At 40.0% G+C, this 25,972-nt stretch overlaps 1 protein-coding gene across 1 annotated transcript in view; it reads right to left on the bottom strand.

Annotated features, from left to right (window-relative positions):
* Window positions 1-1,812: 1,812 nt before the first annotated feature.
* myo16 (myosin XVI) overlaps window positions 1,813-25,972 on the bottom strand; it is a 375,473-nt gene continuing 351,313 nt past the window's right edge. Inside the window, exons 31-36 of the mRNA XM_043691191.1 lie at window positions 22,405-22,501; window positions 21,806-22,052; window positions 20,717-21,024; window positions 13,081-14,268; window positions 3,087-3,251; window positions 1,813-2,150 (exon numbers count right to left, since the gene is read on the bottom strand). Coding sequence (XP_043547126.1) covers window positions 2,053-2,150; window positions 3,087-3,251; window positions 13,081-14,268; window positions 20,717-21,024; window positions 21,806-22,052; window positions 22,405-22,501 — 2,103 coding nt within the window. The 3' untranslated portion in view covers window positions 1,813-2,052. The remainder of the gene's footprint in view (window positions 2,151-3,086; window positions 3,252-13,080; window positions 14,269-20,716; window positions 21,025-21,805; window positions 22,053-22,404; window positions 22,502-25,972) is intronic.

Raw genomic sequence — 25,972 nt, 5'->3', positions numbered from 1 at the left:
ATGATACAACATAAATACTTTTAAACATTTGTAAAGTACACATTACATTTTATTCATGGTTCTTTTTTTGCACTGGAAGGGGTGAGGGGAGGAGGAGGATAATGCAATCAGATCATTTTGGAGCGCAGTGTTCTTTCTGAAGGTCTGTATGATCAGCTGTTTAGATGCATCAACATCGACCTGCTTAATTGCCTTCTTAGGCATTAATCAGAGAATTAATATATTTGATTATTAACTATCTTTACCATAATTCTACATTTTGAATTCTGTAAAAGTCATATGAACAGTAAAGTCTACCGTCGTAAAGTAATGGACACTAGACAGAAAAAAAACCCTTCTATTTTGCTTCTAGGGTAATTTTCCTTTGTCCCATCCCCAAATCACTTCTGGAGTTAGGCCATATTTAATTCAGATTCCAATACTGCTTATGATCCTGCAGTTTACGAGTGAAGTGAAAACTAAAATACTCCTTTATCTTAGAAGAAAGCATTTTCGCCTCCACTTGGCACGTAGCTCAGGATTTCACCAACAGCAAGGCTACATTGAATAACTGGCAGTGACTAGAGACGTCAGCACAATAAGCCAAATGGGTTTCCAGTGGCCTGGATTGGATCAAGAACCACCTTAATTTCATGAACCTAATTGAAAAGATCTACAGATGCAAATATTCGCGTCATGTTTTGACTGGCCTTGACACTAGTTGGAAGAAGATAAACTGAAGGGGGCAAACATTGATATTCAAACTGGATGTTGTATCGTGTAGGAGCATTTTCAAAGTTATGAAGTATTTTTCTGAACAACTTTTAATGGTCTCTTTTTTTTCGGCTTTTTGGATAGGCTGTTAGGCATGAATATTATTATTCAAAGTTTTCAGAGACCAAGGGCCAACTAGAGTAAGAAAATAAAAGCAAAATACTACCGGTGTTGGAAAACCAGAAAGTGCTGCAGAAATTCAGCAAGTCTGGCAGCATCTGTGGAGAGAGGAACAGAGTTAACATTTTGAGTCTGATGTAACTCTTCTTCAGAATTGCAACAAGACAGAGGAAGCAAATATCAGAGTCCAGTTGATAATATGGACAAGAGCTCATTTCAATGTAGAACTTAGGGCAGCATTCAGTTCAAACAAATGACCTTATAGAGGTTTACAAAATCATGAGGGTCATGGATAGGATAAATAGACAAGTCTTTTTCCCAGGGTAGAGGAATCCAAAACTAGAGGGCATAGGTTTAGGGTGAAAGGGGAAAGGTTTCAAAGGGACCTAAGAAGCAACTTTTTCATGCAGAGTGTGGTGCGTGTGTGGAATGAGCTGCCAGAGGAAGTGATGCAGGTTGATACAACATTTAAAAGGTGTCTGGATGGATACATGAATAGGAAGGGTTCAGAGGGATATGGACCAAATGCTGGCAAATGGGACGAGATCAGTTTAGGGTATTCGGTCAGTGTGAACGAGTTGGACTTAAGGGTCTGTTTCCGTGCTGTACATCTCAATGACTCTACATCCAGAGATGACTGATGATGTTCCCAACCAATTTAGCAGTGGTCCATGTCCTAATGTAGATTGAACATGGGCTTCTGTCCTGCTAGATTGGTTATTGTTGTCTTCACTTTATATCTCTTACACAGGTGTCAAATATCAGGCCCAGAAAGTGAAAAATGCTCCAGCAGGCTGGATCCTTAATGAGAAAAATATCTATATATGGAATGGGCTCAGCATAATCTTCAAAATGACTATCATTCTATTTTACTATTCAATTTTATTTGGACTCATTTAGGCCAGCAGTGTCAGACATAATTTGGGAGGCACAGTTTTCCACAACATGATGTTTTATGGAAATGAAAGATAAACAAAATATGTGACGTTAGCATGAGATCAGTCAGCAAGTCCTTCTGAAGTTCCTGTGTCTGGGATTTAAGCACAGGAGTTAAATCCTTTAACAACTCTGCTAATAAAAAGGATGCCATTTTCAGAAAACTTCCTGGCGCGGTCTTGTTCAATCAGAGCACAGAAAATCAGCAAAGGTACTGAGCAGCATGAATCCTGAGTGTTGGCCTCAGTGTCCGATTCTCCAGTCCATGTTGCTGTCAAGTGAGACTCCATGCTGGGAATTCAATCGTAATTCCTGAAAATTTACTCCACGGAGAGAGGGATCTGAGACAAATGCCATTGTACATTATTACCTCATTGTATAAGTGCTAAGCTTAATTTTTTTTTACTTTTATCCCTCCAAAACGATGTCACAAAGCTTGCAAAATTTACATGTTCTCATTTGCTGTTACATGGGATTGGTGTGAGCTTCTGAACATGTGGCATAACTTATTTGCCCCATTGAAGCTTAAACAAGCTGATTTTCATGTTTCTTTTGTACTTCTCCTATTTCAGTAGTATGCAATGGAATTTCAGGCCAATTCCTATATGAAATCCAGTGTAGGATTCAACATTTTTGAAGAAAACTTTTAAATGAATTGAAATAAGTGAATCAATAAGAATCAACTTGACAAAATCCAAGTCCTGGAATGGCTTTTCCAGCACCACACTCTTGACTCTAATCCTCAGCATCTGCAGTCCTCACTTTCACCTACAATCCAAGTCCTCCTCACTATTGGCATGAATACATTATACAGTAAACACGTCTTTTGTTCTATAATTCAATAAATAAAAGATCCACATATAGGGAATATAATAGACTTCAGCTTTCCAATTCTGAGTAATTCAGATTTTCATTCCTGGAAACTTTGCAAACTTTGAAACAAAATCAGATTTTCTAATCATCTTAAATAAGCAAGCAGTACGTGCCAGTAAGTTTTACAGCATAGTACTGGTCATTTTGCTATTGCCTATTTGTCATTTGTAGGAATTCCAAACATCCAGGAATTAATGCGAGTCCTGAGTTCCCATCACTCAAGAATGTCTATAATACGTGTATTGCTGCTTGCAGACTCTAGGATTTTACATAGTAAGAGTACTTGCGGAGATCTCAGATCTCAAGGAGGGGCAGAATTTTTTTTTCAGGATAGTGTTTTCACTTGTGAATATTCACTGCATGCACAGCTGTAACAGCTCACTGTTAAGTGAAATACAAATTACCATTCAAAAGTTGATTTCCATTCTCCACTGCTGGAACTGCAGATACCACAGGAGGCAAAGTGGTCAAAGGGTTATTAGCGTTTCTATCCTGTGTCTCTGATACGTTTTCTGTTTCACAGTTCTCTTCTCTGTTAGACAGACCCAAACTCCTTTCACTATTTGTGCCTGTTAAAGACAAAAATAAATGAAAGGCAACTGACAACATATTTTTTACAAAAATCTCGATTTGCTAAGCACTTAAGAAAGACTGCAATGATTGAACTTTCAGCTTTATTTCTTTACTTTCTACTTAAAATTAAGAAGGTTTGCAATGTGTAACTTTTAACCTTATTTTGTTTGTTTTATGCTATACTATAATTACTGCATGTTTAACTTGTTCTTTCCTTCTACCCTGTTCTTATGTTTCTGTACCTAGGTACTCGATCATGAAGGTGGTGCCTTGTGTGGTGACATTATACACTTTTTTTACTGTACCTCAGTACCTGAGTACATGTGACAATAAAATTAAAAACAAAATTTAAATCAAAATCATTTCTTCCAAGTACTTTGCCTCTGAAAAGTCAGAAAATGCAAAACAAAATGCCATCTCATATGGGTACGGTGAATTGTAATGTGGTGCTCATTAATCGCAGAACAATTATATTTCTCCTGAGTGGAAAGTAATGCCATTGTGTTGTAGGAATAGCTGTGGAGAATTTACATTACAAACAAAAAGATAGGTGACTCATTTTTAGGTGTTAATCTTGGAGTAAATTTATGAATCATCTCTATTAAACAAAAACAAAACATAATGGTAATGTTAAAAACTTAAAGAATTTAGGGGTGACCTTATCGAGGTTTATAAAATCACGAGGGGCATGTATAGGTAAATAGACAAGGTCTTTTCCCGGTCATGGGGGAAGTCCAGAACTAGAGGTCATAGGTTTAGGGTGAGAGGGGAGAGATTTAAAAGGAACCTAAGGGGCAATGTTTTTCATGCAAAGGGTAGTGCATGCATGGAATGAGCTGCAAGAAGAAGTGGTGAAGGTTGGTACAATTACAACATTTAAAAGGCATCTGAATGGATACAGTATATGAATAAGAAGAGTTTAGATTAGATTAGATTACTTACAGTGTGGAAACAGGCCCTTCGGCCCAACAAGTCCACACCGCCCTGCCGAAGCGCAACCCACCCATACCTCAACATTTACCCCTTACCTAACACTACGGGCAATTTAGCACGGCCAATTCACCTGACCTGCACATCTTTGGACTGTGGGAGGAAACCGGAGCACCCGGAGGAAACCCACGCAGACACGGAGAGAATATGCAAACTCCACACAGTCAGTCGCCTGAGGCGGGTATTGAACCCGGGTCTCTGGCGCTGTGAGGCAGCAGTGCTAACCACTGTGCCACCGTGCCGCCCACTATGCCACTGTGCCGCCCACCAGTTTAGAGGGATTTGGGCCAATTGCTGGCAAATGGGACTAGATTAGAATATCTGGTCAGCATGGACGAGTTAGACTAAAGAGTCTGTTTCCATGCTGTACATCTCTATGACTCTTAACTGCAAATTCTGTATATCAGAAACAAAAAGTAGAAATTGCTGGAAAAGCTCAGCAGGTCTGGCAGCATCTGAGGAGTGAAATCAGAGTTAATGCTTTGGGTCGAGTAACCCTTCCTCAGGACACAATGACAATGCTATTTAAAGAAAGATTTTATAATTGAGCAACATGGTCTAACACTTTTACCTTTCCTGGAAGAACTGACATTTAGTTATCTTCAGTGTTTTTGGCAGAGGAAACAAAAATATTCAAGTAATTGCTGTAAATCAGGAATAGGCAGATCGAGGGAATCTCACTGACATGATCAGGCTGTGGCTGGAGAGGAACACTCACTGTCAGCTTCCATTGTTCTGGAACTGAAGCTATGCAATGAGAAGAAAATGCTTGCTACCTCATTTCGGGTGGGCAGAGTAAGCAATTGGAGCTTTGAGAGAGAGGATTGTATCAACAACCCCAAATATGGCTTTTAATAGAGAACAACATAGGCCATAGAAAGGTAGCACAAAGGCATGCAGGTTGCTCACCCCTTAGCCATTGTAAAGCATTGACTCTGTCAGTCTGTAAGGGGCATTTCTTTGATACAGTCACTGCTGGACAAATCTCTCACAGTTACACTCAGGGAGCCAAATGTTTGGGATATTTAATGAGGAGGGCCAAAAGTCTCAACATGACCCAATGCCATCTATATGCCTTGCTCCCCCTGTTTGCGGATGGCTCAGTTGTCTGTCTGTGTAGGCTTCCATCATTGTGACCATGAACTGCAGTCAGCTGCTGTGGAACTGTGTTGAGCACCTCCACAGAGACTCAAAAGCAGATCCATGAAAGTTAAAGTCATCAGCATTTAAGTACACTGTCCGTGTTGCTAAACAGCCACCTTCACCCATGCCAGTGGGCTCTGTATGTTTGCTTCTTTCTCTCCGTCCCGCCATGTCTCAGTGTGCTTCCCGGTCATGCAGCTGAGGTGGAGGGAGCCAGCTCTGATATGGAGCCCGTTGGCCCAAGAGATTTGGCGGGGCGATCCCAGGGTGCAAGTGTCTAGATGGGGTAGACATCCCCGGCTTGATCCTCTAAGGAGCAGGGGGTGGGAGGCAGGGTGAACGTGGAGAGCTCTCAGTGAGACGGGAATGTGCTTTCTTCCTCCTCTGGCATGGTACCTCCTGGCATCACCCTGTCTGCTTGTCAGGAGAGCACACCTGGACTAGGCTCACTGTTACCCACCCCCATGTTGATCTCATCTCGCGTCCATCCTGTGTAACACAATTCCTAAACAGCAGCTGAAATTCTCTCACAACTCTCCAATTGGTAGACCTGGGCAGTGGGTTAATGGTGCATTTTGAGAATTGTCATTCTGCAGGTGAACAGTGAACACTGTGGCACATAATTCTTCATTCCCCAAACAGCAAGCTGACAATTCCCAGTGTCTGTGGAACAGGCAGACTCATTTCTCTGCCCAGTTAGATGGTCAAGCTAAGGCATTAAAATTGACTCCAAACATTTCTAACATCATTTCAGCAATTCTACAGCTGAATTTCCAATTTTTCTGTCAAAACTGTGTAATTGTTTCTGTGTGTGTTAGAAATGTCACTTTCTTTTTTTACACAGTGACCTGAATGCAAATAACCAACTGCTTGAACCATCAAAAAGAAATTATTGAAGAAATAGGACCTGTTTTTTGTGTGACACTTGGTGGTTCCAGATGGCCAGATTAAAATAAACAGCTGAGTAATAATCAAGTGTTCAATTGCTCTGGTGCAGAGTCTTGCTTGAGATGGTCAAACTGGAGAAAAATAACTGGTACAAGTGTTGTCCTTTAAAACAGGACTGCTCACCACTGTGATGCTTTCTCCAATTTGTGCTTGTGACTTGAACATACCAAACCAGAAAGGGACAAAGTGTTGAAAGTTTAAATTCAATGCAAATAAATATAAAGTCATGCACTTTTAGTACAACAAAATAAGCAACATGCTACTCCTTGTATGGTGCTGAAATAGATAAAGCTAAGCAAGTCTCTAAACTTAGAAGCATGAACCTGCATCTCCTCAGGTTATCATCACTGATACACCAAGGCAAGTTTAACACAGGAAGATCATGAGTATTGGTACTCACATTGCTAGGAACAGAACTGCAACAAACCTTGTTTGAAGAGCAAGGCCCCTTTAAGTATTATTCTTTGCAAACCTCAAATGTAATCAAATTATTTGGTATGATTTGATTTATTATTGTTACATGTACCTAGGTAGAGTGAAAAGTTTTGTTCTGCATGCAGTTCATGAAGATCACTGAAGAAATAGAACAGAGTGAAGAATACAATGTTAGGGTCGCAGAGAAAGTGCAGAGAAAGCAAGGTCAACATTAAATTTACAATTTGAGAAGTCTGTTCTGAAGTCTAATAACAGTGGGGAAGAAGCTGTTGTTGAATCTATTTGTATGTGTATGCAAACTTTTACATCTTCTATCCGACAGAAAAGGGTGGGAATGTTAAATGAAGTGGAAGTGTGTGCTACTCGTGATTGGACTGCTGGGGAGAATAAACCATTTATTTTAGCAATATTGCCTTGGAGCACCTGCCTGTAATGCTATTAGTGACAGCAACACTTTTCAGGCTTTCCAGCTTTATTATCCAGCATCTTAAGTTTGACTAGGCAAAAGTAAGTATTGCAGATGCTGGAAATTAGAGCCAAGTGTGTGGTGCTGGAAAAGCACAGCTGGTCAGGCAGCATCCAAGCAGCAGGAACATTACCGGAAAAGCCCTTCATCAGGAAGATGACACCATACAAATAGAACAGAGTGGAAGGGCTTTCCTGATGGAGGGCTTTTGCCTGAAACATCGATTTTCCTGCTCCTCGGATGCTGCCTGACCTGCTGTGCTTTTCTAGCACCACACTCTTGGTTCTGAAAAATGACTGGAGACTTGTACATGCAGGATCAATGAACCTGATGTAGCCATGCTATACATTCAATCAGCTTCATGTTTTTGTATCCTGTAAGTGTGATGCTGGCACCAATGACATTGCAGCCCTTTGAATGTTATAGTAATGTACACCACTGGCTTATTCTGCTGTCACTATTCCTTACCTGTTATGCTCATAATAAGACATTGATCTCAAGATTCAATAGAACATTGATATCACCTTCGGTAGGAATTATAGATGTTAGTCACTTGCAGATAAGAGATTGTGAATGGGGATTAAAATTATTGGCAGCTTTTAAAAGGCACTGAATAATTTTGATGCACATATCAGACATTGAAAAGGCAAACAATTCCTGTTCAATGAATCTGTTACCAATGGAGATTGGTAAGATTAGGACTATCAATCCTAATCTTAATCCATTTTCTACAAGAGTGAGACTCAGATGTTCGGACCAGTTAGTCTAACTTGATAGTTTGACTCAAAGGTCAAGAATTGCAGCAGATGTCTTTTTGAATATTATGAGAGTTGTCCTTTATTGCTAATTTTGTCAATGTTGTGATATGATGTCTTTATTCCTTTGTTAAGGAAGCATATGTGTAGTCAATCACTAGCACCTCCTCAGACTGTGATGTGTTTGTTTCATAACTTGTCGGCAGTTTGTAAGCAGCTGCAGTAGGAGATACGAATACAATTGCCCTTTTTGTAGTGAATTGTCTTTCATTACTGTGCCTTTCATAACCCCAGGTCAGTTTAAAATACTTTAAAACCAATAAAACGTAGTCTCTGTTAGACCATAACACCATAAGAAATAGACCATTCAGCCCATTGACACTACTCTGCCATTTGATCATGATGACCTTTTCTCCGAGCCACCCACCGGATTAATTCCTCCCACTGACCAACCAATGGTGATCTACCTGTGTTCACCTAAACTCACCTGTGCTCCATCCCCAGTGCTGAAGAAGGATTACATACGAAACATTGATTCGGAGATGCCGGTGTTGGACTGGGATGTACAAAGTTAAAAATCACACAACACCAGGTTATAGTCCAACAGGTTTAATTGGAAGCACTCTAGCTTTTGGAGCGATGCTCCTTCATCAGGTGATATCATCTGATGAAGGAGCGTTGCTCCAAAAGCTAATGTGCTTCCAATTAAACCTGTTGGACTATAACCTGGTGTTGTGTGATTTTTAACTTTGTACATCCGAAACATTGACTTCTTCACCTCCTGATGCTGCCTGGCTTGCTGTGTTCTTCCAGCCTCCTGCTTGTCTACCCTGACATTTGATCATGGCTGATATGTTCTTTTTACCACATTCTCCTGCCTTCTTCCTTGATCCCTTTACCTATCTATGTCGTGGATACACTCAGTGAAGTAGCCTCCACAGCCTTCTGCAGCAATACGTTCCACAGATTAACCATCCTCTGGCTGAAGAAATTCCTCCTCATCTCAGTTCTAAAGGACTGTCACTTCACTCTGAGGCTGTGCCCTGAGGTCCTAGTCTGCCCCATTGGTGGAAACATCTTCTCCACATCCACTCTAACCAGGCCTCTCAGTATTCTATAAGTTTCAATCAGATCCTCCCCTCTTGCTCTCAAACTCCACTGAGTACAGACCCAGAGTCCTCAACAGCTCCTCATTTGACAATCCTTTCACCCTCAAGATCATTCTTGGAAACCTTCCCTGTTTTATAAAACATAGTTAAAAATCAGACAACACCAGGTTATATCCAACTGGTTTATTTGGAAGTACAAGCTATCGGAGCTCCTTCATCAGGTAAACCAAATAAACCTGTTGGACTATAACCTGGTGTTGTGTGATTTTTAACTTTGTCCACCCCAGTCCAACACCGGCATCTCCAAATCAATGTTTCGTATGTAATCCTTCTTCAGCACTGGGGATGGAGCACAGACCTGTTGGACTATAACCTGGTGTTGTGTGATTTTTAACTTTGTCCACCCCAGTCCAACACCGGCATCTCCAAATCGTGAAGTCTGTGCAAGTCAAGAACTGAAACTGCTGAAAGTTGGAAATTGTCTGTCGTAGTGGAATGTATCCTTTATCAATACTGTTAATGGAGAACAATGCTAAGCCTTTCTTGATTCCCAACATTAGATGCCAAATATAAAGCATCATTTCAATAACAAGTCTGGTTTGGGATGTTTCTATTTCTCACTAAAATCATGTATTTGGCCAATCTGAGAGAGATGTCAAATTTGTATCAAACAAAACATCATTTAGGATTAAAGTCTGCACTTTGTTGATGAAAAGATGTCCATTTAAACATAGGTCTCTCTTATTATACTAATATTTGTTATTGATTGTATTTTTCAATAATTTTATATGTTTGCAAAGTTAAAAAAGATTTTGCTAATAAATATATTTACAAAAAAAATTGGTCCCTCTGATAAATGGGAATATATTAACTAATTATTGAGTGCAACTTAGTTCTTTTTGTTTACTCTTAAACCAAGCTAAAAATTTGAATGCATTCTGATTAATTAAGGTTAATTTCTGAAACAAATTAATATTTTTCTCAAATTATTCCATGAAGCAGAAGCAAAACATGTGGAACAAACTTTTATTTCTATTTTGAGTTCTGACGAAGGGTCAGTCAACCTGAAACTTTGATTTCTCTCCACAGATGATGCCAGACTTGCAGAGTTTTTCCAGTAATTTCTGTTTTTATTTCTGATTTCAGCATCTGCAATCCTTTTGGTTTATATTTTTAAAATTTCTATTCTATTCCTAACAACCTGAAACATCATACTGTCGACACAGAGAAGAATTCAATAGCATTGGTATCTAACTGTGCAGTTCCAACATTAGCATTGAGTGTCACATTAAAAAAATAGTTACTCTGCGATTGAAATAGTTCTTGATGTGCCATCATTAGCTACTAAGGATTCTGCCATTGACTGTATATGAACTGAAATGAAATTTCACCAGTGATTGCCTGCTTTTCTGGATTATTAACCGAATGCCATTACCACAAAATTATCATCTAGTCATGCTGTAGGTTGAATTGAAATATTCTGACTGGCTGCTCAAAAATAGCCATATATACACTATGCTACCATAAGAACATATGAACTAGACAAGGAGGAGACAATTCAGCTTCTGGAGGCTGCTCCACAATTTGATATGATCATGACTGATCTCAACTCCACTTTCCAGACCACTCTCTATAACCCTTCAACACCTTACTAATTAAAATCTGTTTATCTCCTCCATGTCCCAGCATTCTGGGGTTGTAAATTCCATAAAATTAATGACACTTTGAGAGAAGTAATGTCTCCTGATCTCTATTTTAAGTTTGTCACTTCTTATCCTAAAACTATGACATCTCAGTCTAGATTGGCCCACATAAGGAAACATGCTTTTGAAAGTCTCTTTTGTCAAATCCTCTTTGGCATCTTATATCCCTCAATTAGATCTCATCTCGTTCTTCTATACTCTGGAGAGTATAGCACTAAACTGCTCAATCTCCTTTCATAAGACAAGTCCCCCATCTCTGGAATCAATCTAGTGAACTTCTGCTGAATTGCCTCCAATGGAACTCCTTCGCTCCTCAAAACTGTATGTAATATTGCAGATGCAGGCTCACAAATGCAACACTTCCCTACTTTTATACTTGATCCAAGCGGAAAAAAAACAATTTTGGGGAGTGATCATGGCTTTTAGAGTTAATACACTGCATTTGACACCAGACCTTCTAAATCAATGGGTGCCATTTTCTATTGAGCTGCTCCCAGTGTAAGCTGGTGTGGCAAGAATTCTGTTTATATGCATAGAGTTTCCAACAAAGTAACTGTAATGGAGTGAAAGTGGCCCCAAGGAAATTTCCAGTTAATTTAAGAATTGGATATTTGTTCTTACCATCTCTTTTATGTGCACTGATAGCAATGGGACTTGTAGCTTGAGTGTGAAGTAAGGAACAATGTGGTAAGCTTCTGTATGGCTTATAAACATCAAGGGAAGCAAACAGTACTTTTCCCAGTTGCATTTCTCCCAGCAAACGGTGAGCTTTTTCCTCTTCATTTTGCTTATCTCGTCTTTTAAAATTCATTTATTATTCCAACTGTAACCTCCTGTAAATCCACAGCAGTCATCGCAAGACACTTGAGCACACCATCAACGCTGCCCGCGCAAGAACCTGCGAATCCACTGGGAAGACAGGCACACCATCACCAGCGCCCCCGACCAGACCAACATCCCCAGCATCGAGGCACTGACCCCTGGGCTGGACACATCGTCCCCACGACCAACATGAGACTTCCTGAGCAGGTGTTCTACTCTTAACTCCGAAATAGCAGGCGAGCCCCAGGTAGACCGAGGAAGTGCTTCAGGGACACCCTCAAGGCCTCACTGGTGAAGTGCAGCCTTCCCACAGACACCTGGGAATCACTGGCCTAAGTGGAGGAGTATCCAGGAAGGTATCGAGCACCTTGAGACCTGCGGTCAGGAAAATGTAGAAACCAAGCGAAAACAGGGAAAGGAGCGTGATGCCACACAAAACCCCATCCAGCCGTTCCCATCACCACCAGCAGCCTCAAGTGTAACAGAGCCTGTGGTAGCCATATTGGTCTGTAGCAGTCACCTACAGACTCACTCTGAAAGGAGAGAGGGATCGGCGATGAATGGATGATTTACAAAATGGGATTGGAATCTCATTCCCCTTTAAGGAGAGAAAAAGGGAAGTGACTTGACTATACTTAAGGAACCAGCAACACACAATAGACACTCTTTTATCAATTATTTTTGTGGGGTCTAACTCTGTGTAGATTGGTGTAATCAATCAGAGAAGACAACTTTGAAAAGTCTTAAAGGTGGGATAAACTGTTTTATAAATGCAACTTCTCACTCCTACTGGTTATTTATTCAATTATTCATTAATTTATACATTTACATATGCTTTATATGTAAAATGGAAAAAATACTTCCAGCTTCCCTTGATGTTTAATAACCAAACGGATGCAATAAACAAATAAATTCCAAATAAACTGTGGATGCTATAAATCAGAACCGAAAACAGAAATTACTGGAAAAGCTCAGCAGGTATGGCAGCATCTCTGGAGAGAAATCAGAGTTAATATTTCAGATCGTGTGACCCTTCCTCAAATGCTGTAACCATTGGCTTTTTCATGTTGATCAATGAATACATGAGTCCATTAAAGAAAGAAATGTTCCATTCATAATCTGGGGATATCGCAAAGTGGTTTACAGCCACAATTGTACTCTTGGAAAATTTGGCCGGTCAATCTCTCACAATGTGGTCCCATAAATCAGCAATGAGATAAATGAACAAAAAAATCTGTTTTACAAATGTTCTTTGAGGGATCGATATTGGTGAGGCTAGCAGGGAGAACATCCCTGCTTTTTTTTTGTTGAATAATGCTTTGGGAATTTTTGCATCCACTTGAAAGATACTTCATCTGACATTTCTAGCTTGGGTATTGTACCATGAAAGCACCATTTCACAGATAACGCAGTGTAAAATCTCAGAATTATCGTACAGATGTCAAAGTACTCACTTGCTTGCTCCCGTATCTTCATCCCTACTGCTGATTTTCGAAGAAGACTTCGACCTGAGCTGAAAAGACTGTTCAGCTCATCAAGTGGGCTGGTAATTGGCCTATTAATAGCGGAAGAGTATGGAAATAGTGACGCACCCCCTGCTGAGGAGGGTTGGCTCTTTCCAGGTTCTGTCCTGCAACTTTTTACTGGTGAGCAAGGCAATCTTGCAGAGATAGTAGAGGTCCCTCCTTGTAGGGGAGCAGGTTTCTGAGGTACTTTGGGAGCATCTGTGCTCATAACTAGTTTTCCTGCGTTGGCAAAACAAGAGGTGGGAGTGTCTGGTGGGAAAATAAAATGTGAACTTTGCCTGTAGGGAGGTGTAGGAATTGAAGGAAGAGGAGGTGATGCCGAGGGTGGAGTTATCTTTCCTGATATACTGAACACACCCAGTCCCGGAGATGGTGGTGTATCACTTTCTCCTTTTTGATGGCTTGCGTATGGTTGAGAGGCGGGTGATATGCCATCTGATTGCACAGGGTAATTCAAATTAGTTTCCAGAACTGGTAGCCTCTTCACCTCAAGGGGTGTAAGTGGTGATTCATCAGAAGCAGGCGAACATTGCACTGGTGTTGGAGGAAATACAAGCAGAGGGGGCCGATGGGGGAGGAGGTTTGGAAATGGTGGCGGAATGTCACATACTAATTCCTGACAGCTCGCCATGGGAGGGGTACCGGTTCTGAAATCCTCAGGCAACACCGGGGTTTGCATTTCTGTGCGAAGGGGAGGACAAGCTGCCTGCTTTGGAAAGAAGGAAGTGCCGGGGTTGCTGTCAAGCAAACAATATTTCATCTCTTCGTAAACAGATTCTCCTTGATCAGGACTCTCCACCTCTGCCAGAGAGTTTCCACTTGTTCCACCGGTCCCTCCCATTTCTATATAAACAGGCTCCACATCCTCATCTTGGGACAAGTGGAGAGTCAAAGTGCTATAGTGGGGCCCATCAACAGATGCAGCGCGTTGAATAGTCCCCGTGCTATGTGCTCCTTTAGTCATTGTGCTTGTGAATTTTGATACAGATGGTTTTCTTACATAGATCTCTTCATATGAACCCGTCAGTCTGGTGTTGGGACTTCTTTTGGGCTTTGGTGGGGGAATCTTTTTCATTGTGCTGTAATCATCACTGTGAGGTCTTGGTTTAGTCAAAACTGTGGATTTAAGAAAAGAAGTTTAGGTCTGAGGAAAAAATCAATTATTTAACTTCCTATGCTCCTGATTGACTTGAATGTTTGTCAGTATAATGTATTCCACAAGTAAGTTTGATGTTTCTGGAATTTTTTGTGATAATTGGATATGCACCCCTCCATTCAGCCTCTTTTTCTTAGAATTGAATTAGAATCCCTACAATGTGGAAACAGGCCCTTTGGCCCAACATGTCCACACTGACCCTCCAAAGAGTAACCCACCCAGACATTTACCCCTGACTAATAACTTACACTATGGGCAATTTAGCACGGCCAATTCACCCAAGGTGCACACCTTTTGACTTGTGGGAGGAAACCGGAGCACCCGGAGGAAACCCACGCTGACGCAGATAGAATGTGCAAACTCCACACAGACAGTCACTGAGGCTGGAATCGAACCCGGGCCCCTGGTGCTGTGAGGCAGCAATGCTAACTACTGAACTACTGTGCCATTGCTCAACTCCCTGTTGAAGTACAGGATTTCAGGGACTAGTCTATCATCAATACTGCACCGTCTCGCCATTATTTTGAAATGAGTATTAGGTAGTAATCTTCACATTCAACATCAGGACAGCAGGTGGTTGGGCAGGGGCTTAGGGAATGAGATGGGTGTAGTGGAGTGGTCTTTTATAACCATGTCTATTCCTAATTACATCAAAGGTTCAAAGCCATGCTATATATAAGATGTAGAATTGCTGGCTGATTTTTCTTTGCCCTGGCTTCGGTCATCAAATTTCTTGTGAACTGGAGTCACCAAAAATTACAGCGTAATCTCTTTTATTACAAGCACTACTAGCAAAGAGACAAGTTGGTGCATTTCAAAGGTTGAAGGTCTGGTTTGAAGGCATTGTGTTAGATTAAGAGCAGGAGATTTTGAGTGATCGACACGATACAGCAAAAGCATATGGAGGGAAGTCAAGATCAAGACTTTTGATCAGAACATTTGGTAAAAGACAGAGCTTCATCCTGTCAGATGCAGGTGTTTTGTAAAAGAGTAAAAATAATGGCAGAAAATGTTAAGGTGAAGAGATGTTTAAAGGCAGATTTCAAAATAAAGCAACAAAAGCCTCATTCTGGCTATGGGTCCAGAATGGCCATTGACACTATAAATTGAACCTGTTGCTTGTGCTGGGATTGATGTCTACATTAGTGTTTAGATATAGGGATGGGGTCTTCGTGGAGTCTATATCCATTTAAAAATAGTGATAGTGACTGAGGCAATATTGCAAGATTTAATGTGGTCCTCACATAGGATAAAAGTTCACATAATGAGTCTACACACCGTACTCTTGACCTGACCAACTCCCATGTGGAGATAGGAATCTTCTAGACCCATTTCCACAATTTTTGTGGAATCCAGATTCTCCATGACTTGTGGTTCATGCCCCTTCAGAGAACGTCATGACCATTGTCTGGAATGGACAACTGCCTGAGGTTAAACCAGTTTTTTTGTGACCTTAGTGTAACAAAAGATTCTGAGATGAGCTTCCAACCTCATATTCATGATGGCACAAAGATTACCTACTTCCACCACGGTAACATCATCCAACTTTGCTCCATCTTATCTGCTGCTGAAAACCTCATCCTGCTTCCTCTTGGCTGGACTAACCTGGAACACTCCTGGTCTCCCACATTCTACCTTCCATAAATGTGACAACGTCTAAAATCCTACTGCCCTTATCTAACTCACATCCAGTCATATTCCCAATCACCCCTCTGCTTGCAGACTTGCATTGCCTTCTAATCAGATATATCTTGATTTAAAATTTCTAATCCTTGCTTTTGAATCCCTCTATGGCCCTTCCCCTCCAAAACACCTCCAAAGATGTGTAAATCTCCAAGTTGTGTATGCTCTTCTGATTTTGGCTTCTTGTGCATTCCTAATTATAAAAGTTGTAGAATTTCTCTACCTTACTTTCATCCTTTTAATTATTGAAGCTAATTTAAAGTTAGCAAATCTACTATTGTTCAAAGAAAGGAAGGAATAGAAAGCAGAGAACTGCAGGCCAATTAGTCCAATATCAGAAAATTGCTGGAATATATTATCATGAGGTTTTAACTTAGCATAGAGTGATTCAAATAAGTTAACATGATTGACGTACTATTCTGACTTAGATTAGATTAGATTCCCTACAGTGTGGAAACAGGCCCTTCAGCCCAACAAGTCCACACCGACCCTTGAAGAGTAACCCACCTAGACCCATTTCCCTTCGAATGATGCACCTAACACTATGGGCAATTTAGCATGGCCAATTCACCTAACCTGCACATCTTTGGACTGTGGGAGGAAACCGGAGCACCCAGAGGAAACATATACAGACACAGGGAGAAAGTGCAAAAAAAATGAATAAATTTATTTTAGCACCAAAAATTACAATTTGGAACGTACTGGTTGAAAAATGGTGGAAGCAGCTTTAGTGCTAAATTTCCCAAGGAAATTGGATGTAAACTTGGAAAGGAAAAATAAATGTAAGACGATAGGAAAATAGCAAGGAAATGGAAATATTTCAAAAGGAGACTACTTGCTCAATGGTCTCTTTCTATTCTGTATGATTCTACTATAATGTATGTGCATTGGGGAAGAACACACCTTGTATCTTTACCCATGACCTTCAGCCGCACAAAATCCATGAGCATTTATACCTTTATTCACTGCTCAAATTTACCATAACTACCTCTTCTAGCATGGTGAACCTTAGGTTGGATACCACCAGGTCATAGAATGGAATGTCACAGATCAGTTTCCCATTTGGCTCAACAGATTTTTGATCTGCACTTAAAGGCAAGAAAGATCCAAACCACCTCATTCACTTATGTTGCCTGACAGTCATGTGAGGGTCAGATCCAATTCATACACTCACAACAGGAACAAAAGGGGCAATAATAAACTCAGCAGACCATAAGCTATTGGGATACGATCATTGAAGCATAATCTCAGTTATCTGATTACACAGTTCCTTTTCAGTAAACCATTTAAGGTGGCCTGCAAGAAAGTATTTACAGAATGATAATAGTCCTTTATTACAATCATCCATTGCAATCTGCTTATAGTGGGTAGGACTAAATCTATTAAAGTCAGCAATCCATGTTATCAGATAGTATAAATCCAAATATTCTGAGGCCTGTTGGAAATACATTTGATTTAAATTGTCACATTTATGGATCAATTTAATAAACATGATAAGATAATACATTTGCTATTTAGCCAATATTGTGAAAGGTCATTTTGTATTCTTAAGAGTAATCTCTTAATTAATTTTAGTGATGTCTAAAACTATTAGGAATTCTTACAGACTACTTTATTATTTAATTAATTTTGTCGGATAAAGCCTACAACTTTAATTAATTTTGACAATCTACAAGGCTACTCGCAATTAATTGACCCCAATGTTTTCACTTCATTCCGCAGATGCCTAAGGCTATTTTGAATTCTTCAAGTTCACTTACTTATTAAATTAATTTTGACAAGCTTCCCCCCTCCCCAACATAGACTATTGAAATGCTGTTTCTGACTTCAATTAATTTATTTGGTGGACTTCCTAAGAAGTCTCGGTAGAGCAACTTTAATCCCTCTACCTCCACTGAATTCTTTTCTCTGAAATTGATCTTTATTTAATGAATTTACTAATTGCTAACTATGTCCTGTTTTGTTGAAAAGATTCATTCCATTCTTCATTCAGTGTAAAACTGTTCTACCTGCCCATTTTTTGTTGCATTTACTTAATTAAAATTTTTACACTTCCATCTCATTCTTTGCAAGTAATTTCTAAATCCTGAAGTCTAACTGCTCAATTAATTCATTACTTTTTGACCTCCACACCTCATTTTATTTAATTGAATGCACTTGAATTTTCATTAAAAAGTACTGTTAATTTAAAACCCTTGTGTACTCATTTAAATAACTGATTCAGAAAATAAGACCACCACTCAAATACCACTTTCACAGGATAATGGAAAGACTTCCAAATTAAATTTACTCATGGATAAGGGAAGTGGGCAACAAATTCCAGAGGTGATGAGATAAACAGAGTGTGATAGATGAATAGAGGTGAGAAAATAATCCTGGAAGTTTTGCTGGAAGAATTTCCAGAGGTTTATTAGGGTATCTCACAATAACAGTGACAGAAACTTTGGAAAAGGAAATTTTACGTGAATTTTGAAGACATTCAATGATGGATTGAATAATGATTTGTCTATTGTCTTTCACTATCAGTGTGAGAGAATAAGGATTATGTGGGGATGGTTTTCTCTTGGTTTTTAATGCTACTGCTGACAACAAGGAGCCCAGGTCAAAGACTCTGTGATATTCCCTGTTTAATGAAAGGGATGAGTTTGAATTCTTGATTGGAAATCCTAGACTGCAAACTTGTTAACTGTCAAACTCAAAATTTAATGTTTACCTTTACATATCATTATATCAGAAGCACAAAAACATGCAGTTGAAATTTTCTCCTTTAGGGCTTTGAATAAAATCTTCTATTGTGTGACCAGATTTAGGAAAATGTATCAGAATCTGATTTAATCATATGATTTTCCACAACAAATCTGTCTCTATGCAGTCTTCCCATACTCAAAAGAGGAATACTGACTTCAATCTTTTTCAACTGTTGTAACGTATGAGGAAACTGAGATTAGTGATTTCAGCATGTCAAAAGTTAAAATTCGATAACTTTCACTTCATTGATTAAAACGTTGATGCTCCATTGAAATGCAAAATTTGAAGAGTGAGACAGCAAAAGGAATTAATCAAGTCAAAGAAAACCATGCATTTACATATAATCTCTTCATGACCCCTGGATGTCCAGTGTTCTTAATAGTCAATGCAAGATCAGTGTAATGTAGGAAGCAGGAAAGAATATTTAACATAATTGTGCTCAAATTCAAAGTACTGTCGACAAATATCAAGGATGACAGAGAAAACAAAAGTTTGTGTATTCTTTCAGCAGAGCAGTTGAACCTGAAAGTACATGAATGTAAGAGAAAGGGAAAGAGAGAGAGAGAGAGACTGATATAAAAGTGGGAATTCAATGAGTAGTTAAGGATGATGCTGGTCCTTGTTAAATGTAAATTGACTGCACTAAATTGGTGACAACTCTTCAGAAGTTCTTCCTTGGCTGTACAGAACATCCTGAGGTCAGGAGAGGTGTTATTTAATTCTTTATATATATATATATATGTAATGTTAATGCTGCTGAAGACAGGAACACATACTCTTGTTTGATAAATTACTGTGTTGAACTATTCTTAGGTCTCAAAAACATTTCATTTGTTTTGTATTTAAGAATAAATTGAATGGAATTCTTTGTAAAACATTTGATATTAAATTACTAAAATTGTTCTTAAGTACAGTTAAGGTCAATTAGAATGAGTGTATTATGTAAAGTATTTGAATTTAGCTGTAGCACATCACAGTGGACATTATAATATCCACTGAGAGAATTGTGTTGTCATTGGATTAAAGAAGTTTTATTAGCTAAATGTATGCCCGAAGTGGGAAACTGCACATAAATGAAACTTAGATAGGAGACACTGCTACAGCACAATAGCAGTCTCCTTCTGAGTAATGGTCCCTTTGTGTGTGGCTCCTTTCTGCAGCAATGCAATTAGCAAATACCTTTATGAGATTAATATGCATACATGGGAGTAAGATTACAAGGTGGTTGTCTAGTGCTAAGGTTCTGCTAATGTCAAAGACAGTAAAAAAAAACAACCTTCTGGTGATGTAGAAATATGTTCCATTGTCCATGTCTAAATTACAGTATTTCCTTCTTTGGTGTCTGCATACACATGGGTGTATGAAAATTGACAGCAAGTGAAACAGCCTCTTGCCCATCCTGTTTGTCCCGAAGAATTATGATAGTTTCAAGATTCACTGGAATGCACTGCCTAAAATGAAGTGGAGCAGATTCAGTACCAATTGCAGATACATTTGAAAAGAAAAGAAAATTGCTGGGTTGAGGCAAACAGTGGGGATTTGGGACTAATGTATGGATCTCAAAGGTTGGTATAGGCACAACAGGCTGAATCGCCTTCTCTTGTGCTGCTAGTTTCGATGACATGCATATATGTTTGTGCTGGAGACATTTAACTCGATTTCCGATGGCAGACTGGGTACAATATTCACCATGTTCCTAAAATGCTATTTATGTTTTGTGACATCACCATGGTACCATTATCACTTTAATTTTTCAGCTGCTGACTAGGATTCATTGCTTTCAGGAAATATCATACGAGTCTTAGTTACAGGACAAAAAGGCAATATCCTGAGAAGATACATATATCACAGACTGGCAGTTAAATCACCCATGACACTACTAAATGTCACATAAATGGACAGATTAATCATGAGGCAGATTTGTCCATTTTAGTCTAATTTTACACTATTTTCAATGTGAACAATCATTCTTCAAACCTTCGTTAGCTGCTTCTTTAGAAGCCGCCGATATACATGCAGTCACAGCCTCATATGAAGCACTCAGTCGCGTATTGGGGTCCCGCTTTGGCTTTGGAGGAGGTTGTTTCCGTGGTGACTGCAGGCCATTACTATCATCCATACTGAATACTGAGTGAAGGGAGGGTGATCTGATGGATGATCCAATCACAGAATGTGCCAACCCATCGACAAAGGTAGGTGCCGGCACCGAGCTCGAGAGAAAATGCCTCGCTGTTCGACAGCCCGAAAGACTGTCTTCGCTGACCTTTCCACTCCCGTTGCCAGATCTGAAATTAAAATGATGTCCAGATGCTGATTTAGAACAATGAACTTGTTCATGCAAACGTAACGCCAGCTTTTCACACAAGCAAGCATCCAACCCCCCCACTGTGAAGTGAGGGTGGAAGCACTGCTCCTGTCAAACACAAATCCACAGAATGCTGGATGTCTTCTGTCCATTTCTACTCTTTGCAAATTAAAAACATTTTGCTTCTGTTAATGCACACAAGATTTTAGGCTGTGAAACGTGTTCCTAAGCAATTTATTATTCGGCGTTGTGAAGGTGGGTGGGTGCTGAGATGCTCCCAGTGCCCATCTATTTTGCTGTTTGCAGTTAGGAAATAGAGACGAAGCAAGCACTCCCGCCAATAATGTGACTGCTGCGGATGCGGATAGCTGCCTGAAACAGGCGAATGGAATGACACAAAATGGTTAACTCTTTCACTGGAGCAGACCACTATTTAAAAGCAACCCGGCATTTGAAAGCACTCGTGTGTTCAACAGAACTCGCTCACTGGATTTTTGAGAATGCATCAACACTCAGAACATGTAAGCAACATTTGACAAATCAAATCATTCTGCTTAAAAAACTTTCAGTACACACAGAATCCCAAATTCACTGCAGTATTTAATTAGTAAATTTCGTCTATTGGAATAGCTCTATTTGTAACACATGAAACCGTTCATTTGGCTCCTTAATATCATCTTAATTCACACATGTACTAAAGGTACTGACAAGTCCAGCAATCATTCCTTACAATGAAGGCGATATCAGAAGTTCATGCTCACCGTTTTGCGGCCTGCTCGTCTCTGTGTCTTGCTTCCAACTTTTCCCTCACGTAAACTGCATTAAGTTCATTCCTGATCCTGTCATTTTCCCGTGCAATGTCGGAAGCGTTTTGAATGACCAAGGAATCATATGCTTTCAGTCCCATATCTTCCGCAGACTGCAAGAAGCTTTCAATGGAGCTGACCTCTTGCTGTTTGATGTTCATCCTTTGTAGCAGCCGCTGGCGGGCTAGAAATTCTCTGACAACTACCGTTATGGAACAGAATTATGGATCCACAGTTCACACAACAAAACATACGAGTTAATAATGCACAAGGAAACACAATGCTGCTAACTGGTGAACTGACAATAAAAGCTGTAGTCAATTAATCGCATTGATAAAACTTAATAACATTTCAGCTCCTTATAGTGGGTCATTTGGTTTGGTCTGTCCAGCAATTTCTGAACTGTTAACTAAAATTACAATAATATGCATTTGTTTGTATAGGCATAGAATTAAAATATTCTTTTATTCAGTTTGAATGTTGGAAATTAGAATACGTTATTGACAGAATATGAAGATTAGTAATTTGTACTGTGCCATTTTAATTTTATTTACCTTTCTGGCAGATGATAATTTTCTTTTGCAAATAAAGACATTGCTCATTGAGATAATCTGCTTGCCAATGCTTCATAAGCACTTCACTTTGGCTCATCTGAATAAAAACAATGGGAGTTTTATTAGTCAAAGTCTCCTGATTGTACAATGATAATTCATAATGTGCTGCTGTAATGTGTTCAAAGGGAGCTACAAACAATGTGTAAAAGTTTATGCAAACCCTATTGTCTGATATTAATTAGTTCCGCAAACCGTGCTGCTTTTACAGCAACCACATTAAGGTTTCTGGAGCTTTAGGCATCAAGTCCATTCAGCATCACTCCACAAAAAAAAACTTAACTTTCAGAGCAACAAGCTAGAACATTGCCCAGCTTCTGGGAAAATGTCTTAGATATGCTACTTTGATTATACATGACTGGTGGGTTTCTACTCAATATTAGCCATGAATAATCTGAATGCCTACAATATCGGTATAACTCGATCCCACTTACATACATGTTTCACTTAAGATGAGATAACAAGAAATGATCCACCATAAGATGCTCACTAAGTTATGATTCATCAGAGAAATTACCTTTGTTGCAATCTTGCGACTTCAAATAAACCTGTTGGACTATAACCTGGCGTCATGACACTTCTGACCTTGTCAACCCCAGTCCAAGACCAGCGAGGAAGGACAAAGAGACCTTGGGGTGCAAATTCATTGTTTCTTGAAAGCGGAGTTACAGGTATGATTCGGAGATGCCGGTGTTGGACTGGGGTGTACAAAGTTAAAAATCACACAACACCAGGTTATAGTCCAACAGGTTTAATTGGAAGCACACTAGCTTTCGGAGCATCACTCCCACACTACCACCTGATGAAGGAGCGACGTTCTGAAAGATAGTGTGCTTCCAATTAAACCTGTTGGATTATAACCTGGTGTTGTGTGATTTTTAACGAGATACGGGTAGACAGGGTAGTGAAGAAGGCTTGGTTTGCTTGTCTTTATTGGTCAGTCCATTGAGTATAGGAGCAACCCCCAGGTATCTCTCCACTCTGCAGACACCCTGCCTCTATTCCTGATGAAGGGTTTTTGCCCGAAACACTGATTTTCCTGCTCCTCGGATGCTGCCTGACCTGCTGTGCTTTTCCAGCACCAGTCTAATTTAGACTCTGGTTTCCAGCATCAGCAGTCCTTGTTTTTACCTGTAGGAGTTAATAGTCAAGGTCTTTTTTCCCTGGGCAGCGGAGTCCAAAACCAGAGGGCATAGGGTAAGGTGAGAGGCGAAAGATTTAAAATGGACCTAAAGGCAAACTTTTTCATGCTGAGGGTGGTACGTATTTGGAATGAGCTGCCAGAAGAGGTGGAGGAGGCTGGTACAATTACAGCATTTGGATCTATTTGGAAATAGCATCTGGATGGGTATATGAATAGGAAGGCTTGAGAGGAATATGAGCCAAATGTTGGCAAATGAGACTAGATTAATGTAGATTATCTGTTCTGCATGGATGAGTTGGACCGAAGGGTCTGTTTCCGTGCTGTACATCTCTATTACCCAATGACAGTGTGAGGAACAAGAAGAATAAATCCAATTTATTGCACATTAGCATTGATCAATTACCATGGAAATGGATGTGCTTGTTATGTAATCTGCCAAAAACTGTCACCCCTTGCTTAAGACATTCTCCAAACTTGACGATGTGGACACACCATGGGAAATATGCCATCATAAAACTATAAATGCACATTTTCATGCACACAAAACCTTGCAACTTAATCTCAGTTCCTGTACACTGTATTTCCAGAAGTGGATAAGCATTGGTGATCTCAAATCCTCCTTACTTGTGTTGTAGTCCAGCATTCTTGTAAGTGACCAATATTTAATCAGGATATTAACTATGCAGACTACATAGCCAGAGCTGGTGGGATTTCGAACAGCAAGCAAAGTAGTCCAGGTTTCCTTGCATGCCTGAGATGGAGATTTAAATCCATGGCACATAACTTTTGTCTGGTACTCACTTACAGTCAGACAGGGAGAGCTCCAAAGTAGACTGGAAGACCAGATATACTTGATCTGATCTACAATCCTTGAATAAGGATGAAAGGTGCAGTTTCAGTGACCCGCAAATCTGGGGATGGGAGTGGGTGAGATCCACAGCCATGAGTACAGAGTATCAGATCTGGTGGGAGGCTGGTGGGGAGACCCTAGATCCCTGATTGTGTTGCCTTTGAATTTTATAAAATAATGAAAGGTATAGATAGAGTTAATGGTAGTCGTTTTTTTCCCTAGGATGGGGGATTTCAAAACTAGGGGGCACGTTTTTAAGGTGCGAGGACAGAGATTTAAAAAAGATATGAGGGGCAAATTTTTTACACAGAGGGTGGTTCACGTGTGGAATGAAATTCCTGAGGAAGTGGTGGATATGTAGAATTACAACTTTTAAAAGACATTTGGAAAATTACATGAATAGGAAGGTTTGAAGGGATATGGGTCAGGAGGAAGCCTGTGGGACTAGTTTAGTTTGCGATTATATAAAAGATTAGACGGGCCAATGAGCTAAGAAGTGGCAGCTGGAGTTTAATTTAGATAAATGCCAGGTGCTGCATTTTGGGAAAGCAAATCTTAGCAGAAATTAAACACTTGGAATAGAGTCGCAGGTAGATAGGATAGTGAAGAAGGCGTTTGGTATGCTATCCTTTATTGGTCAGAGTATTGAGTACAGGAGTTGGGAGGTCATGTTGCGGCTGTACAGGACATTGGTTAGGCTACTTTTGGAATATTGCATGCAGTTCTGGTCTCCTTCCCATTGGAATGATGTTGTAAAACTTGAAAGGTTTCAGAAAAGATTTACAAGGATGCTGCCAGGGTTGAATGACTTGAGCTATAGGGAGAGGTTGAATAGGCTAGAGCTGTTTTCCCTGGAGCGTTGGAGGCTGAGGGTGACCTTATAGAGGTTTATAAAATCATGAGGGGCATGGATAAGTAGACAAAATCTTTTCTTTGGGGTCAGGGAGTCCAGAACTAGAGGGTTTAGGGTGAGAGGGAATAGATATAAAAGAGACCTAAGGGGCAACTTTTTCACGCAAGTGAATGAGCTGCCAGAGGAAGTGGTGGAGGCTAGTACAATTGCAACATTTAAAAGGTATCTGGATGGGTGTATGAATAGGAAGGGTTTGGAGGGATATGAGCCAGGTGCTAGTAGGTGGGACTAGATTGGATTGGGATATCTGGTTGGCATGGACAGGTTGTACCAAAGGGTCTGTTTCCATGCTGTTCATCTCTTTGACTCTATGTTGCAGCTGTTCAAGGTGCTGATGAGGCTACACCTGGAGTACTGCATGCAGTGTTGGTCTCCTTATTTGAGAAAGGATGTACTGGCACTGGAGGGGGTGCAGAGGAGGTTCACTAGGTTGATTCCAGAGTTGAGGAGGTTGGCTTATGAGGAGAGATTGAGGGGTGACCTTATAGAGGTTTCACAACATCTTTCCGATAGGAAGGAGACCAGAATTGCACGCAATATTCCAACAGTGGCCTAACCAATGTCCTGTACAGCCGCAACATGACCTCCCAACTCCTGTACCCAA

This window comes from Chiloscyllium plagiosum, chromosome 6 (genome assembly GCF_004010195.1).
Source record: "Chiloscyllium plagiosum isolate BGI_BamShark_2017 chromosome 6, ASM401019v2, whole genome shotgun sequence".
Taxonomy (NCBI): Eukaryota; Metazoa; Chordata; class Chondrichthyes; order Orectolobiformes; family Hemiscylliidae; genus Chiloscyllium; species Chiloscyllium plagiosum.
This window is presented reverse-complemented; position numbering and strand designations above follow the sequence as displayed.